The sequence below is a fragment of the Engraulis encrasicolus genome, chromosome 12 (assembly GCF_034702125.1).
Source record: "Engraulis encrasicolus isolate BLACKSEA-1 chromosome 12, IST_EnEncr_1.0, whole genome shotgun sequence".
Classification (NCBI taxonomy): Eukaryota; Metazoa; Chordata; class Actinopteri; order Clupeiformes; family Engraulidae; genus Engraulis; species Engraulis encrasicolus.
Window position 1 is genome coordinate 2,984,247 of NC_085868.1, and position 15,968 is coordinate 3,000,214.

At 43.7% G+C, this 15,968-nt stretch overlaps 1 protein-coding gene across 6 annotated transcripts in view; it reads right to left on the minus strand.

Moving 5' to 3' along the window:
• LOC134459192 (CLIP-associating protein 1-B-like) overlaps positions 1–10,231 on the minus strand; it is a 95,396-nt gene extending 85,165 nt beyond the window's left edge. For all 6 annotated transcript variants that reach the window (XM_063211484.1, XM_063211481.1, XM_063211485.1 and 3 more), the window contains exon 1: positions 9,533–10,231. In XM_063211484.1, the coding sequence (XP_063067554.1) occupies positions 9,533–9,724 (192 nt within the window). In that variant the 5' untranslated portion in view covers positions 9,725–10,231. The remainder of the gene's footprint in view (positions 1–9,532) is intronic.
• Positions 10,232–15,968: the final 5,737 nt, after the last annotated feature.

Sequence of the window (15,968 nt, forward strand, 5' to 3'; positions counted from 1 at the left end):
GTCTTAATATAAATACTTAACAAAAGTTATCCAGACATCATGGTGCCCCCCACAAAGATCAAAGAAGCTTAAGGTCACTCACACTTCGCAACAATTTTTCTCATACACCGTAATGGTTTTTCTCAGCTCCGCAATGGTTTTTCTCATACACCGCAATGGTTTCTCATACTCTGCAACATTTTTCTCATACACCGCAACAACTGACCTAAGTTGTGGTGGAAAAGGCAAAATGTTCACAGAAGTGAATTAAATGACTAAAATACAATAAAATACAATATTTCTACATTTTCCCCAACAGTTGAGGGTTAGGACACCAGGAGGGAACCTGCCAAGGAACTAAATCAGTGCAAGATCACCACTATTGTGATATCATGTTGCGGTACTGAGAATTTTGGTGCTCTGGCCGATTAAAATGACACTGAATATTCAGAAAAAATACGATTTCATGACAAAAAATGATGTTTTCAACTATTTCAGACCCCCATCTTGCAAAACCAAGAGGAACATTGAATTTAAATGTCTTTTCAAAATGTTGAGGTTTGTTCCATTTGAAACCTGGTTTTCGTGAACTTTCGTTGGACTAGTCAGGCAGCATGGTGTTGTCATGTTGGTCCTCTGATCCGATTCCGGTGTGTGTGTGTGTGTGTGTGTGTGTGTGTGTGTGTGTGTGTGTGTGTGTGTGTGTGTGTGTGTGTGTGTGTGTGTGTGTGTGTGTGTGTGTGTGTGTGTGTGTGTGTGTGTGTGTGTGTGTGTGTGTGTCCAGCTGCAGCAGCACTGAGCCAAAGCACATCAGAGATTGATGGACATACAGTACCAAAGCTTTCCACAGCAGCCAGAGCCTGAGGGAGAGAGAGAGAGAGAAAAGAGCCCACGCTGAGGATGTGTTGGAGGACAGCAAAAACACTTTTGAATCCAGACCCCCATTATTTCTGGAAACCATGGTTGCTAACCAGTAAGCAAATTTGTAGGTCACCAATAGGAAATTGCATTGCCACCAGCTGAGTTGTTAGCGTATGTAGTTAGCAACAACACTGTCCGGAACACACGCCAGATCACTGACTCGCACAGAAACCAAAAGAAAACCATCAACACAGCCTGTATTCAGGAAAGGTTGGAGGATACAGGCTGTAAGACAGTAGAACCAGACACACGCAAAAACACGGTAGAATCAGGTTTAACATAGCTAACGGCACATGCACACAAGCACGCAAATCAAAACAAAGGTCTGGGTTTCCACAGAGCCGCAGACATACAGCCTGATTAAATCATCAGTAATGGAAATGAAAACTTGGGTGTGTTACCTAGTACGTGGATTGGACTTATGCGCTCACTTGCACACGCACACGCACCCACACGTCATGCGACAACATCACAGAAAACTCAATTGAGATCCGCCTTGATGGCATAGAACTAAATGTGTTGCCTCAATTCTGGGCCACCCTGATGATCTGATGCTGTGGCTCTCATACTATAAAGCAGGTCAGACTTAAGTATGAAAAATGTGTTGTGCATAAGACAGCCTGCCTTTGGCTGCTTCTATTTAGCGTGTGTGTGTGTGTGTGTGTGTGTGTGTGTGTGTGTGTGTGTGTGTGTGTGTGTGTGTGTGTGTGTGTGTGTGTGTGTGTGTGTGTACTGAGCCTCAGCTGGCATTAATGTTTTACAAGGCCAGGACAGTGCAGGATAGAAGTCGGCGTGGTGACGCACTCTCCTACCTCACAGAAGGAGTCACTGCAAGGGCACCACTGCACAACTAAACCTGACACACACACACACACACACACACACACACACACACACACACACACACACACACACACACACACACACACACACACACAGTTTAATTGTACGCATCAATCACACACACAGTTGCTGTGCCCATCACAGATTGAAACCATCACCTAATGCACAACACACACAGATGCATAATCATACACTAACACACACAGACACACACAAGAGACACACAAACAATGTTGTGGCCATTAGAGTGAAACAATTGCATCATTCACACAAACACAGACTGTGACACAAGCTGCCACTAGGGCTGTAACGGTTACCGGTTTTCACGGTAACCGCGCTTAAATATGATGACGGTGAAGATAACCGTCTGAATTTTAAAATACGGTGTTATCTCGGTGGGTTACCTTACCGCACACCGTTACACCGGGATATCTTTCATCCCTGACACTCCTACATAGTTTGACGGTGACGAGACGTGAGTGACAATATCTGCATTTCCATAACTCCGTTATAACCGTACAGAATGTTAACAGTGGAATCGCTTATAGTGGTCACGTTTGTCCGAGGAGCCAATTTGAACACTGTAAGCGGTTGATTACTAAAACCGAATTTGTATTATTTCACCTCTTTTTTGTCTCTACCTGTCTGCCAAAAATGAGCGCTGAGAAAGACGAGGCTTATATGCATTTCGAAGCATAGACCACGCACGGGTCATCATCTCTTATGATGTCAAATAAGCTTGTAAAGTTCCCATTCGACAAACGTCTTCTGGCGAGTTTCTGCACAGTGTGATTCAGGTTATGCATGCAAAACGCGGCTAGACTGGGCACTTGAAATTGCTACACCGATAAATTTGCATAGCCTGCTGTAGTAGCCTAGCCTACAACGTGTTTTTGTGACACAGTTTTAAAAAGCCACTATAAACTGCTTGGAATTGGGAAAGTCGCGCTGGGCTTGCTGGCATAGGAGAGATGAGAAGGGCGAGGGGGAGTGGGAGGGACTCGTGGGGAGACGCAGCCTGGAGCAGTTTAAACAGCCTCCTGGGGAATGCCAAGCTTCGCCGAAACATCTCGTTGGCTCGTTTTTGGTAATTTTTCATACGTGTCGAAGAGCCTATGTTTTTCATTCCCAGAATATGAGAGCCATGATTCACGTGCTTGCTGCCCGGTGTCAACTCGTTAGGCTACGTTGGCTAGCGAGACAGAGGCATGTGTGCACAGCCTCATCACTAGAGAGGTTCTGTGTAAACAGGTTGCGTTGCGTCCCCACTCACTAGTCGAGCCATGCCTGCAGTTCACTGCGGTGCTGTCGGGAGAGCACAACCCATTCACTGTATGGAGTTTGCACAGTCCGCATATCTGAAGTTACCGTGACCATCTGTTTTCTTATTTCGGGGAAAAACACATATCTAGTATCTGTACCGGTACATGGCGCATGGCCATATGTGTTTACTAACTGTAAAGGGGTCACGTGAAAAGGCGTTGGTCATATGGAGGTAGTCCATTCGAAAATGCAAAAGCACCAGGGGAGGGAAAAAAATCTGCGATCGTAACACAGTAAACTGGTTTAGTTATAGTCGGGTTGCACATGTGGTTGAAATACAGTGAAAAAACTACATATGCTCTAACCCCATGGATGCTAGAGGAGCATTTTGACACCATGCATGCTAGGATTTATCCACGTTTTCGATGTCTACTCATAGAAAGGTATGGAGACGCCGTGAAAGTGGGGGCTTGGGGTGAAATTTGAAACGTGACATTTTGTAATAAATTAACAACAATAACGCACAAACAATATGTTCAAATATCTGTAAAGTAGTGCTAAAACATTCTTCAGGGTCTAAGCTTTCAAATACTGTTCCTGTGTTTATTAGGCTACACGAGGATTAGGCTATAAACGATTGCACAATGTAAGGTTTTTGTTCGAGGTTTGCGGTACCATGTCGCCTTTAGTGTCGGCATTAAAAAAAATTAAAAAAAAACGCGATAATACCGTAAACCGTGGTAATTTTGGCCACAATAACCGTGAGCCTAAAATTTCACACCGTTACAGCCCTAACACACACACACGCACAAACACAGAACACTTGGCCACCCATTACGGAGCAAAATCATCACCTCGAAGCTGGAAGGTCGTACGGCCCTCAAGGCAAACGACTGAAGGTTATTGAAGCATCCTCCTCCACCTCCTCTGACCAAGGTGACACACACGCTGCCTCAGTCACCTGTTCCCTGCATCCTTGGCTTTTAACAGCTGGACGAACTGGTGTGTGTGTGTGTGTGTGTGTGTGTGTGTGTGTGTGTGTGTGTGTGTGTGTGTGTGTGTGTGTGTGTGTGTGTGTGTGTGTGTGTGTATCACTGTGTATAGTATATGCAGAAGAGGCTGCTCTTATATTCCCTTGCGCTAATAAACTAGCAGCCAGATGATGAAGGCATGAATATTACATGAGTTCTCATTCTATTCTATTAGCCAGGGAAGCATTATACCATCACAAGCATCAATACACCACTTCGCTAGTGTACCAGTACAGTAGATTCATATACTGTAGCTTAGGAGCGTGCACCTGGCAGGACACGTGCTAGATCAGTAGTTCTCAACCATTTTTGAACAAACGCCCCCTTGACCTCATCATAAGCCTCCAAACGCCCCTTTCACCACATCATAAGCCTGCCACCATCGTTGAGAAACACTATGCTAGATCTACACATGTTTCAGCTTACAAACACCCTCTCATTCTGTATGGGCTTGCCTTCTTTTGCATCTGAACTCTTCCTAATATGGGAATAAAGTTCAGTATGTGCAGTAGGCTCTACAGAGATGATGGTTTTCCACAAATGTACAGCTCTGTCTCAGAACAGGCCTTTGGTGTTTGGAACTAGCCTATTCACCTGCGACATACAGAACAGCATGCCCCTCACCATCCTAATGCTGATGTTACCAAACTCTCAGGCAAACCAAATCGCTTGGCAGGTCACTGCACCATCAATGTTGGAACACAAACGCGCACGCACACACGCACACACACAGGAAAACCAAGCCATTGGCACAATTTGGCAGTTGGGAAACAATTGCGCGTGCACACACAAACGCGAACAGAGCGGGCTGTGCCTGTCATGATGACAATCCTGTGTCATCGTAAGGTCATGTTTTCACTCGAGCTAGTCAAATCAGCTTACTATGCTGACAAGCTGCATGTGTGTGTTTGTTTGTGTGTCTGCATGTCAATGCACGTGTGTGTGTATGTATGAATGCACGTATGTAAGTGTGTTCCTCACTGTATGCGTGTGTGTAAACAACACCACGTTAGCACAAATTTTTTTTGCAAGCTGCACAACACTGTATCCTGACACAGACTTTCTGTCTGTCTGTCTGTCTGTCTGTCTGTCTGTCTGTCTGTCTGTCTGTCTGTCTGTCTGTCTGTCTGTCTGTCTGTCTGTCTGTCTGTCATTGCAGGGCAGCCATTCTCAGCCGTCTAGCCGAATCTGGAAAAAGACCTTACAGAGTCACACACACATCAGGTGTTTCATGAAGGTACTGATGGAGCTGACACATTAGTGCAGTATTGGGCTAGCAGCATAGTAGCTTGTTAAACATCTCACTACACAACCACAATTACAAAGCTTGGCAAATTTGCACTTTTAGAGAGGCCTGGTGCTGCTCTCCAGTTAGATAAATGATATTCCAGCCTGCAGCACTCTCTGTCATAAATTGAAACACAGTTGCCAGAGAGAGAGAGAGAGAGAGAGAGAGAGAGAGAGAGAGAGAGAGAGAGAGAGAGAGAGAGAGAGAGAGAGAGAGAGAGAGAGAGAGAGAGAGAGAGAGAGAGAGAGAGAGAGAGAGAGAGAGAGAGAGAGAGAGAGAGAAAGAAAGAAAGAAATGAGACACTGGGAGACAGCAAGCGGAGCAAAGGCAAAACTACTGTCGTCAGCCTCTATTAAAAGCAAAATCGTGCCTGTCTGCAGCCAGAATGGATCCAAGTATGAGCAGCATACAATCTCAAGCACACAAAGTCCCAAGCCTGGCAAGCAAACAATTAATTAACTTAACCCTGCAACAAGCTCCAGCCTCTCAGCTACGCTGCACAAGGGCAATCAACAAGGCTGACGCACCGGCAGATGCAGACCAGACACACTGTAGGACGACACCGTCCGCTTGAGCCTTTTACACTCAAACCAGCCAAGGATAACATGACGGAACAAGATAGCCGCAAGAAAGGTCCAGAAAGAGGGACGAGGAGGACATCTTTTCAATGCATTTTCCAGGCAATCCTACACCACCACCACCACCATCCCCCCACCACACACACACAGACACACACACACACACACACACTTTCACTTTGCCCCCCTCCAATCCCCTCCAAGCTCCCATTCCATTGGAATACTTTCCATGGTAGCTAACTCATAATACAGCCTCCAGCCAGGCCTATGAACCGCGGCACACATCTCGAGATGCTAGCTGCGAGCTACGCTACTGCTGCTTCGTGGAGCCAAGACCAGACAGGCCAAGACACTATGAAAAATGACTCACTTTTGATAGCTTAATTGCGCACAACACTAAAAAAAACATGACTCACTGTTAATGCTGCCTTTCCCCCCTTTCATTGTTGTTTAGTAAATACGTAAAGAAGAACCATGTTCATTCATCTGTTTGTTGTTTATGTCCTACTTTGTTAGTCACTTTGAAATAAGTGTCTGGTAAGTGTAATTTGATGGTGGAAATGTGCACCAGGAGAAAAAAAAGAAGTGGGTGAGGATTTCCCCTTTTCATGAGGGGAAAGCCTGCTCCTAATTTCCCCCAAAATGAACGCTTTCTTAATTTGCCAACTTTATAACAAGCCACCCCATATGTCAGAACCACTACTTAGGGCCAGCGAGTACCACTAAAAGAAACCCAGACTCGGGAAAAAAAGTGGTTAAAAAAAAATAGTTCCACAGCTTCCTGTGACGCGAGCAAGCTAAAGCCCCTGTTTATCGTGCCCAGAATCAATCAGGAGCTTTTTTCCAAGCCCCTACCACCACCACAAGGGCCACAGGCCGCTTTGGCCGGGCCCAAGACAAAGTCATCTAAAAGTAACCCAATTCTGGGCCCCATCTATCCCTGGCCTGGGGAAACGTTCCCGTTTGTACTCCCCTGACCACCACCACTGCGGCTGGAAGAAGATCTCTCTGCAGGACTGGAAATTTGACTCCTCTGCCTGGGTCTCTCACACATCACACAGGGGAGGAGAGAGAACAGAGGAGATGAGTGGAGAGGCCAGGACAGGAGATGAGAGGAGAAGAAGAGGAGAGGACAGAACAGAAGAGAGAGGAGAGAAGAGGACAGGACAGGAGAAACCAGAGGAAAGGAGAGAGGAGAGGAGAGGAGAGGAGAGGAGAGGAGAGGAGAGGAGAGGAGAGGAGAGGAGAGGAGAGGAGAGGAGAGGAGAGGAGAGTGCCTATCAATGGGAGCTAGTGGAGGTAGCGGAGGTTCCACTAGTAGCTTATCACCTCCTCAGACGACTGTAGGAAACGCCTGCCATCCCTTTTACAACAGGTCCCTTGAATTTCATATCACCTACTATACACCTCGAGGTAGACAACATTTCAATACAATACAGTGAGCCCCGCTGTAAGTAACCAACTGCAGCGCAGTAAGAGATGAGGGCCTAATTTACAGGGTTAAGGCCCCTCACACTCTACACAGAGTGGCACAGTCAGCTAGTTGAGTTAGCAGAGGTGACATTGGTCAGCTTATCACACCTCCTCAGACCATTAGAAAACGCAAATGACTGAAGAAGTCTGCCACCAGCTCCAAATGAAACCAGACCATCATGCTCCACATCCAGGGCTTTTATGCTCACCAGTCAACATTTGGTTTATTATGGAGCCACGCTTTTGGTCACAGTTGTCTTTTTTCTACCATGACAGCACACACTTAAGTTACATAGTTTCTGACATAAAGGTCAACCATACAAACCAAGTGTAAGATGCACAAGCAACATAATATAGTCTAGTGCGTCATAACCAAGAAGAAACCACCCGCCAAACTGGCTTAGTGATACTGAAACCATTACAAGCCACAGCCAAGTTTTACCAGCATTTGGCTCGTTGGTCCTATTCACACCAAGACCTTGAGGAAGAAAAAAAAATGTCAACAGCACAGTCAGACCCTTTACTAACTGATGTGTGCAACGGGGAATGGCTACTTTACAAGGCTACCTCAATCTTCACACAGTAGAAAGGAGCAAGCAGGGGGGAGCTAGTCAAGATATTGAAGGTCACATTAGGTAGCTTATCACCTGCTCAGAGAAGCTAAGAAATGTCACCATTCACAAGCAGTCTGGCAAAACCAGACCCTCAAACTTCATAACATATCCTACACTTCCGTGAAGAAAACATGGCTCAATACAACACAGTTAAACCTGTTGCAAGTTAAGCTTGTGAAGTGAAATGTATAGGGGGTTCTGGTTTACAAGTCAAGGTCCCCTCATACATCTCACAGGAGGGAGGAGAGGGCAAAGGGGAGCTAGTGAAGCTAGCCGGGGTTACAGTAGCATATCATCACCTTAACATCGGACCTCAGAATAAGTATGTCTTGACAACTCGTCTAGTAAACCAGCCTTTGCAGGCTTCTTTGTATTTTCTACAGGTCTACTGCCTGGTTTCGGAGCAATTACCATGTTTGGCAAGCACAATCTATCTACATTGTAGCCTTGCCAATCAGTTGGTTCACCAGGTTGAGGGAGAGAATAGTAGAATTTTAAATGTCTTAAAATAGAGTCAGAGATTGTAAATTCTACCCTCTTCCTGTATTGTCATTGATGTACTGTGCTGGATATGTCGATGTGTATTCCCTCCCTCTGTTAGGGTTCTTTCCCCCTCACACTGGAGAGCTCCATTAGCATTCCATCACCTCATCAGGTGAGGTAAGAGGCTTGGCATCGCTTTTTACAACCCTCACAGACAAAGGAAACGCTCCATTTGAATAGCGCAACAGCGGCCAGAGATACAGTAGTCAGATACTGATCAAAACAAACAGCAATGGCTTCACGGTCACTGCCTTCCTTCTCTTCGCTTGGTCGTCTAAAACACAGGCTTGACCAGAGCTGTTCTCTGTGAAAACACAGTGGCCGACTATGTAAATCAACTCTTCAGCTTTCTGAAATGAAGACACATTGGCTTCAACAGGAAACACTGCTGATTCCTGTCAGTAATAGTGACACTATGGCCAGTGGCAGTGGAGTACAATGAGGCGTGAATTCTGCCCTACAAAGGCAACAGCAATACAGGAACATTGACACTGAGAAAAAGGCCTTCAAAATATTGGTATTAGATTGGATAATGTACTGAAACGGGACACATTTAGGCCATGAGGCTTTGTCAGAGGATAAAGGAGGTGTCATGAAGACACCAATTTTGGCATCAATTTTGACAAAATATTTAGTTACTGCAATGTGTAGGGCCGTATTGTGTGCAGTGTAGAATGCAACTGTCAGGTTGTATGCAATTGTGCCGTTGAAAAGTGAGACTGTGCAGTTTTTGCTGTCCTCAAACATAAAAACACACATTATTTCATACACATCTCCTTCCAGTCTCAAGCACTGAGCTACTATGCAACTGTGCACGCTTTTTTGTCTCCAATAAACACAAATACAATTTCCCACACACAATCTAGTACACAACCGTGCAGAAGAGTGACTGTGCAGTTTTTGTCGTCTCTAGACAATCACTTGCACTTGCAAATGTGGCATGACACAAAAACACACTACACATCACAGAGACAGCTCATCTCGGCACGTCTTTCTCACCTTGAAGTTGCTGGAGTTGACCCAGGTGGAGGCGATGCTTTCCACCATGCGGTCCAGCAGCGTCTGGTCCTGCTCCAGGTCCTGGGAGCGCTGCGGGTCCAGCACGTAGTCTATGATGTCCTGGCCCACCTGCAGCCGACGGCCCAGGTCCTTCTGCATCACCTGCGCCACACACTGCTCCATAGTCTCCATGATGACGAGTCCAGACTCCCAAGTACCGTTTCCACAATTCAGTTAAAGGCTATAGGCCTCAAATAATAATTTTCAAGGCAACGTGCAAGAACAACACTAAACACAAAGATAGAAGGGGAAAGAAGGGGGAGTAAAGGGAGAGGTCTTGTGAGTTTGTGGCCAAAGAAGGCCACAAAAGTGTTTGCTTTTCGTGTCTACAACTACCCAAGCAGTCTACCCAACACTGGCTGGGTATACGAGAGGCCCGGGAGAGTAGATGCAGTTCTGTAAACGGTGCTGGTGACGGGCATCAGAGGAAGAAGCGGGCTTCGACTGAGGTGTCCGACTGGTGGTGCCCAGGTCCTTGCCAAACCCAAACCGCTGCAGAATCCACGACAGACGAGACATCTGCAGGTCTAGGTAACGGCAAAACGCGTCGGCCTCCACGGATGATTTGCCAGTCACTGCATCAGTCCAATTTCTACAATAACATCCAGACAAGCGACAGGATGAGTCGGACTGTAGTAGCCTACTATGACAAGACATAAACAAAGCAGTGGTAATGTTGCAGCACCCCTCTAAATCACACGTAAAAACGTCATTACAGACATGAAGATCTCTAATATTATCTAAAGCGGCAATGAGCATTCCCGATTAGAAGCAGTTACAAAAAAATAAGACTAACAGTATTATGAATCTTGAAACTAGCAACAAAAACTGCTGACTCAGAAGAAGTGTCGATGCTTTAAATGTAGAATAACAGTGAGTGCCTTAAGTGCACACAATGTAACGCGTACGAAAAACCCATTTCGAGTTGACATGAGTTAACTAGCTGCCCAACTAGATAACTAATTGACTTTGTATGGGAACTGCTAGACGCGCGCATGGCTGCACATTGATGTAGCAAAAACCTTTCACAGCAAGGCAAGAAATGCAATCTTCAACACATTGTGAAGAAAGGGCGTGGATATGGACTTGGCATCTGCATTCAGATCCAAGGATTAAATAAAATATCGCTATTAGCTTGTTGTTATCAACGGAATGTAGGCTTAATTACTTCTGGCTAGTGCTAGTGTGGTTGGTCTATCCCTACAATAAATCAGCAGCTAGCTAAGAAGCTAGGTACCGTTAGCCTAGGAAAACCAAGGCCTCCTTTGCCACTTCCATTATTTACAAACAGAGCAACATTCCCACACTGTAACCGCCACTGGCGAACCGCAACTTCATGTAGCCAATGTTGTATGTGTGGCCAATTGTTGTAACAATGTAATAATCTAAATTAAGCGGCATCGATAACCCGCTAATTAGCTTAGTTCACCAGACAGCTCGTCACTTTACCGCGTCTTTAATGCAGTGGTTCTTCACTAAGGTCTTGGGTCTTTCGGTTGCATAAAGGCACCGTGGACGTGCATTACGACAAATACATTTTTACAGGTATGTAGAAAGACGGAAGGCAACATAAAGGGATGATGCTAGCGTGTGTTTGACCAACCAGCAAAAGTTAGCTACTTAAAGGATAGCATAAATGGATAGGTCGTAGAACTAGGGATCTTAAATTTAACCGCTTATGTGAGAATACATCAACGGTTTGGTATCGTTGGCTGTGCAAGATGATTGGCCATTCGTAGATTTAAAGCCCAAACCTCAATATTTTCCGTGTAGTTAGTTTAGAGGCTAATTGACATTTCAAAATAAACAAAGCAAAGGAGAAGAAACTATTTGTGTTGACTTAAGAACTTCAAACCAGCTACTGAACCCAACTCAACTCGATCCGAGTTTCTAGTTCTATATTTTGCAGAACCAGTTTAGCTATAGAACTAGACCATGCAATATGGAGATCCACGTAAACAAAGAAAATTATAGCAGGAAGGCTACTTGCCTTGTTATTCCCTCCGTGCATCAGCCAAAATTAATATCGAGTCGGCTTGTTGAATTTCCAACACTTCTGCATACACAGCTCACAACTCCTCTCCGCCCCAAATGTTGCGTGTTCGCGTTGGCAACATCAAAGGTCTTCCGCGCACGCGCCAAGTCTACAGAGCAGCAGTGGCTAGTGGATTCTATCCTATCGATGGGATCACAGACCTAGGTCTGTGGATGGGATTGTCTCGCAAATATTATCTTCTCGTCCCATTACTTTAATAACTTGCAAACATTTGGTGTCGAATACCCTGTCAGGAATTTACTTTTATTTGAGTTGTGATTTTTTTTTTTAAACCGCATGCAATGCTGTGAATTAATTTGTTGTAAGGGATTTTCACTTCAATAATAGGTAGCTACTGATCTAGACTAGGCCTACTATTCCCGTATAAACACGGGCAAACTGTCCTCATTGTTTTCATGCCCTGGCTTGTATGAATCCACGACCGCTTGATTGCTACATAGTATTCAGCTTCCTCACTGAGCCCAATACATTCTGACTGTCCATTTGAAACCAGTCAAAGTAGCCAGGGCCTGAAATTACTTGGGCTCTGAAATTACTTGGTCGACGTTGCCCTCTGCTGGTGGATCTAAACATTGCAAAAAGAGTTAGAGAGGGAAAAGTCACTGAATTTTTTTATGACCACAATATCATATATTATCACATTTTAAAGCCTTGAAAAAAGTCTCAAAGCTTTGAAAAAGTGTCAAGGCTTTAGGCTAAATGCTTTGGAAAGCATTCATTTTAAACAGTAGATAACATCTCTGTTTAACATTCACAAAACCTGTTTTTCAAGAAAATATTGCCTGAAACTTTAGTGACTTGAAAATGTCAACAAATTAATCTTTCCCTGCTATCATGCATAAAAGACAAAAGCACCCACCCAGATCATGTGTTTGTCAGCTCGGTGCATGGGGACTCACAGAGAGAAAAGGATGGGTTTACTAGGCTAAGTGTTTTCTGAAAAGTTTCTCCTTTTCGTCTCAGGTGTCAACTCCATGTGCTGTAGCGCCGTAGGCCAACACAAAGAGGTGTGAACGTCAAGTTCAGAAAGTTTAAAATCCTTGCCATGTTTTCTAACACAACTGACATATCTAACCTTGTAGCTGATGAAATTGAGTATAATTAGTTTATTTGAAGCAGATTGGATCATATTTGTGTGACAGGGTTTTTTTTTCTGATCCTAGAAATTTGCCCCTGGTGGTAGGCCTATATGATATGGGAGAGGCGGTCACATGATGGCATTAAATGTGATTTATTTAACCGTCGATGGGAGACCAGAGCAGGCTGAATTCCCCAGCGCCTGCCCAGCACAGGATGTGACAGGACTCGCAGCTTTTTTGGGGGACTCTTTTTGTGAGTCTCCATTTAAGTTTTGGTTATTATCACTCTGGTAGTTTTGCTGACTAAAAAAAAAACAGGAATAAAGTAGAAATGAGAGAGAAACGAGAGTGAAAACGTCCACCAAGGAAGATGTTTGATAAAATATTTGGCTATGTTACAGCCTATTTTTGTGTGAAGTCTTTCTGCCTTGTTTTTGTGGAGTAGAATCTGGAATGTCAAAATAGCCCTGTCCCGTAATGGTGAATCTTGATCCGGATCACCCCCAAAATGTAATCACTTGTTCCTTTTGTCATTCACAACTCCACAGTTTCATCAAAATCCGTTCATTACTTTTTTAATTATTCTGCTGAAAAACAGACATAAAGACAAAACAAACAGACAGACAAACCAAAGTGACCGAAAACATAACCTCCTTGGCGGAGGTAGTGCAAATACAAATGAACTCCACTAGTTTTAAATAAATGGCCCTCTAGTTTACTTTTTGACCTTTCCTCCTTTTATAAGCTTACCTTTCCAGTAGCTAATCACTGGCTGCCAGTGTGATTTACGCTATAAGTAACTCTTCTGATAGTCTATAAGTCTATAAGTCACTCAACTATGAATCAAGCGAAAGGGAGTTTTTCCTCACCCCTGATGCCACCAGGGGCCGCACCTGAGCGCCCAATCTCTGTGTGACTATCTATGACTTATGATAGGCCCAGCCACTATGGACCTTACACATCTAAGAATCCTGGTCCTAACCTACGTTGACCTTATGACTCTACATTCTCTGTCTATCTCTTCTTCCTCTGCCTTCCTGCTTTTTCTGCCTCTCCTCTATACCTCTCCTTTTAAATCTATCTCTAACAATGTTTCTTTTTTCCCATTTGATAAGCACTTTGAGTTACATGCCTTGTATGACACAGTGCTATACAAATACAATTATTATTATTATTATTAGTATGCTTGCCATGCGGCAAGCATACTATTGTTATTCCCCCGTTTCCCGTTTCTTTTTATTAATTTTCTCCTTCCGTCTACGAACCATTCGTTTTGAAGAACCGCTCAAGGTAGAAAATCCGTTCAAAGACCGAAACGTTCGGCTTGATAAGACGACCAGGTTTTGTATTTTTCACAGGGGTACCTCAAACTCTGTAGCGCCACCAGCAGGTCAAAGTTGCAAGTACATTACATGCTGTAACTTTTGAACCGTTGGTCAGAATTTCAAAAACTTGGTATCCCTGGAATCCTTGGGCCAAGCCGAATCCAATGCACTCTATGACGTCATTTTCCGCCTGGAAAGTTTTTCCGCCATTTTGAATTTTGTGAAAATCAATAAAAATGATGCCCCGCCCACAAATTTTGATCGATCGTCACGAAAATTCTAGGAGGGCATCTTTGGACTGAGATACATCTACCCTAAAGGTCCTGGAACGATTGATCAAACCGTCTTTAAACAGAAGCCAATCAAATTTGGCGGCGAAGACGCCAAACAGGAACTGAGCTCATATCCCGGCAACGGCTACTTGTATCAGAACCCAACTTTATATCCATCATCGAGACTATCCCCAGAGGAGACATAAAAATGTACGTGTAAATAAGCCACTAGGGGGCGCTACAATAAGCAAAAATGTGTTTTTGCGCATATTGGCCCGTATTGACTTCATATCATCAAACGCTTAGTATCACTGAAATCTTTGGGTCAAGCCGAATCCAACGCATACTATGATGTCATATTTACCATCATGAATTTCCCGCCATTTTGACATATTCAAAAATCAATAAAAATGAAGCTCCGCCCACAATTTTTGTCTTTTCGTCCTACAATTTTTATCAGACCACCAATGGACTATTCAGCACCTATGCTAACAGTTACAGACCAATAGCTAAAAGCATCGGCTCAAAGCAGCCAATCAAAATTAACAACAAAGGCAAACGTACCGTCAAAACAGGAAGTTAGCTCATATCTCAGCAACGCCTTGACGGATCTTAACGAAATTTCTCACATATGATCTCCAGTACACCATGATGGTACCTACCGAATTCAGTGCAATATGGCCACTGGGGGGCGCTACAGTTAGTGAAAATGTGTTTTTGCCAATATGATACATACCAAACAGGAAGTTAGCTCATGTCTAGATGGTTAACTGTTTGTTGTGTATGCATGAAGGGAAGCGTATGCATGAAGGGCAACACATGCATGAAGGGCAAGGCATGCATGAAGGGCAACGAATGCAAGACGGGCAAGCATACTCCAGCATTTTCTGTGAGGAAATGCAATCTAGTTATTATTATTATTATTATTATTATTATTATTAATGTCTTACACCCTAAATATATTATAGATATACTAGACTAGAGCAATATCATCCTAAAAGATGTCTTGGGTCTTCAGAGTCTCCTCTACTGGTTGTGCCTATAGGTAAAATCCACATTTTGTTACCAAGTTTAAATTAGAACTACCCCAACAGTATATATTTTTTTAAAGAAATTAAAAACATTTTAACAGCTTTGGCTAGTTACAGTGTCACAGAGTACATTATACTCACATTTTTGCAGATTTGTAGGTATCTTTTCATGGGAAAACATTTAAGAAATTTCACTTCAATGCAATGAACAGAAGCAAACGTACAACTTGTATAACCTTTTCAATTTATTGTTCATTCAAAATAATTTGGAATATAGCCGTTAATGACGCAAAATGTAGCCTACCTCACAAAAGTGAGGTAACGTTAAAATAGAGACAATCATGACCTGCTTCGGTAATCACCAGAATGATGAATCGCAACTTCTCTGGTTGTGCAAATGTTTTGTGTCTACATTTTTCAATTCCGTTACTGAAATGTATATAAAATATTGTACTCAATACTTAACTCAATGACTTTAGTCATCACCGAATTTTCTCTATCATTTTAAAACATGAACAGAGATAATGTATCCAATGTTTGTTTTGTGTGGGTATAGAAGAAACATTGTGAGGTGAGATGGAAGTTTTGGGATGTTGGAGAGTTTGAGGTCTGT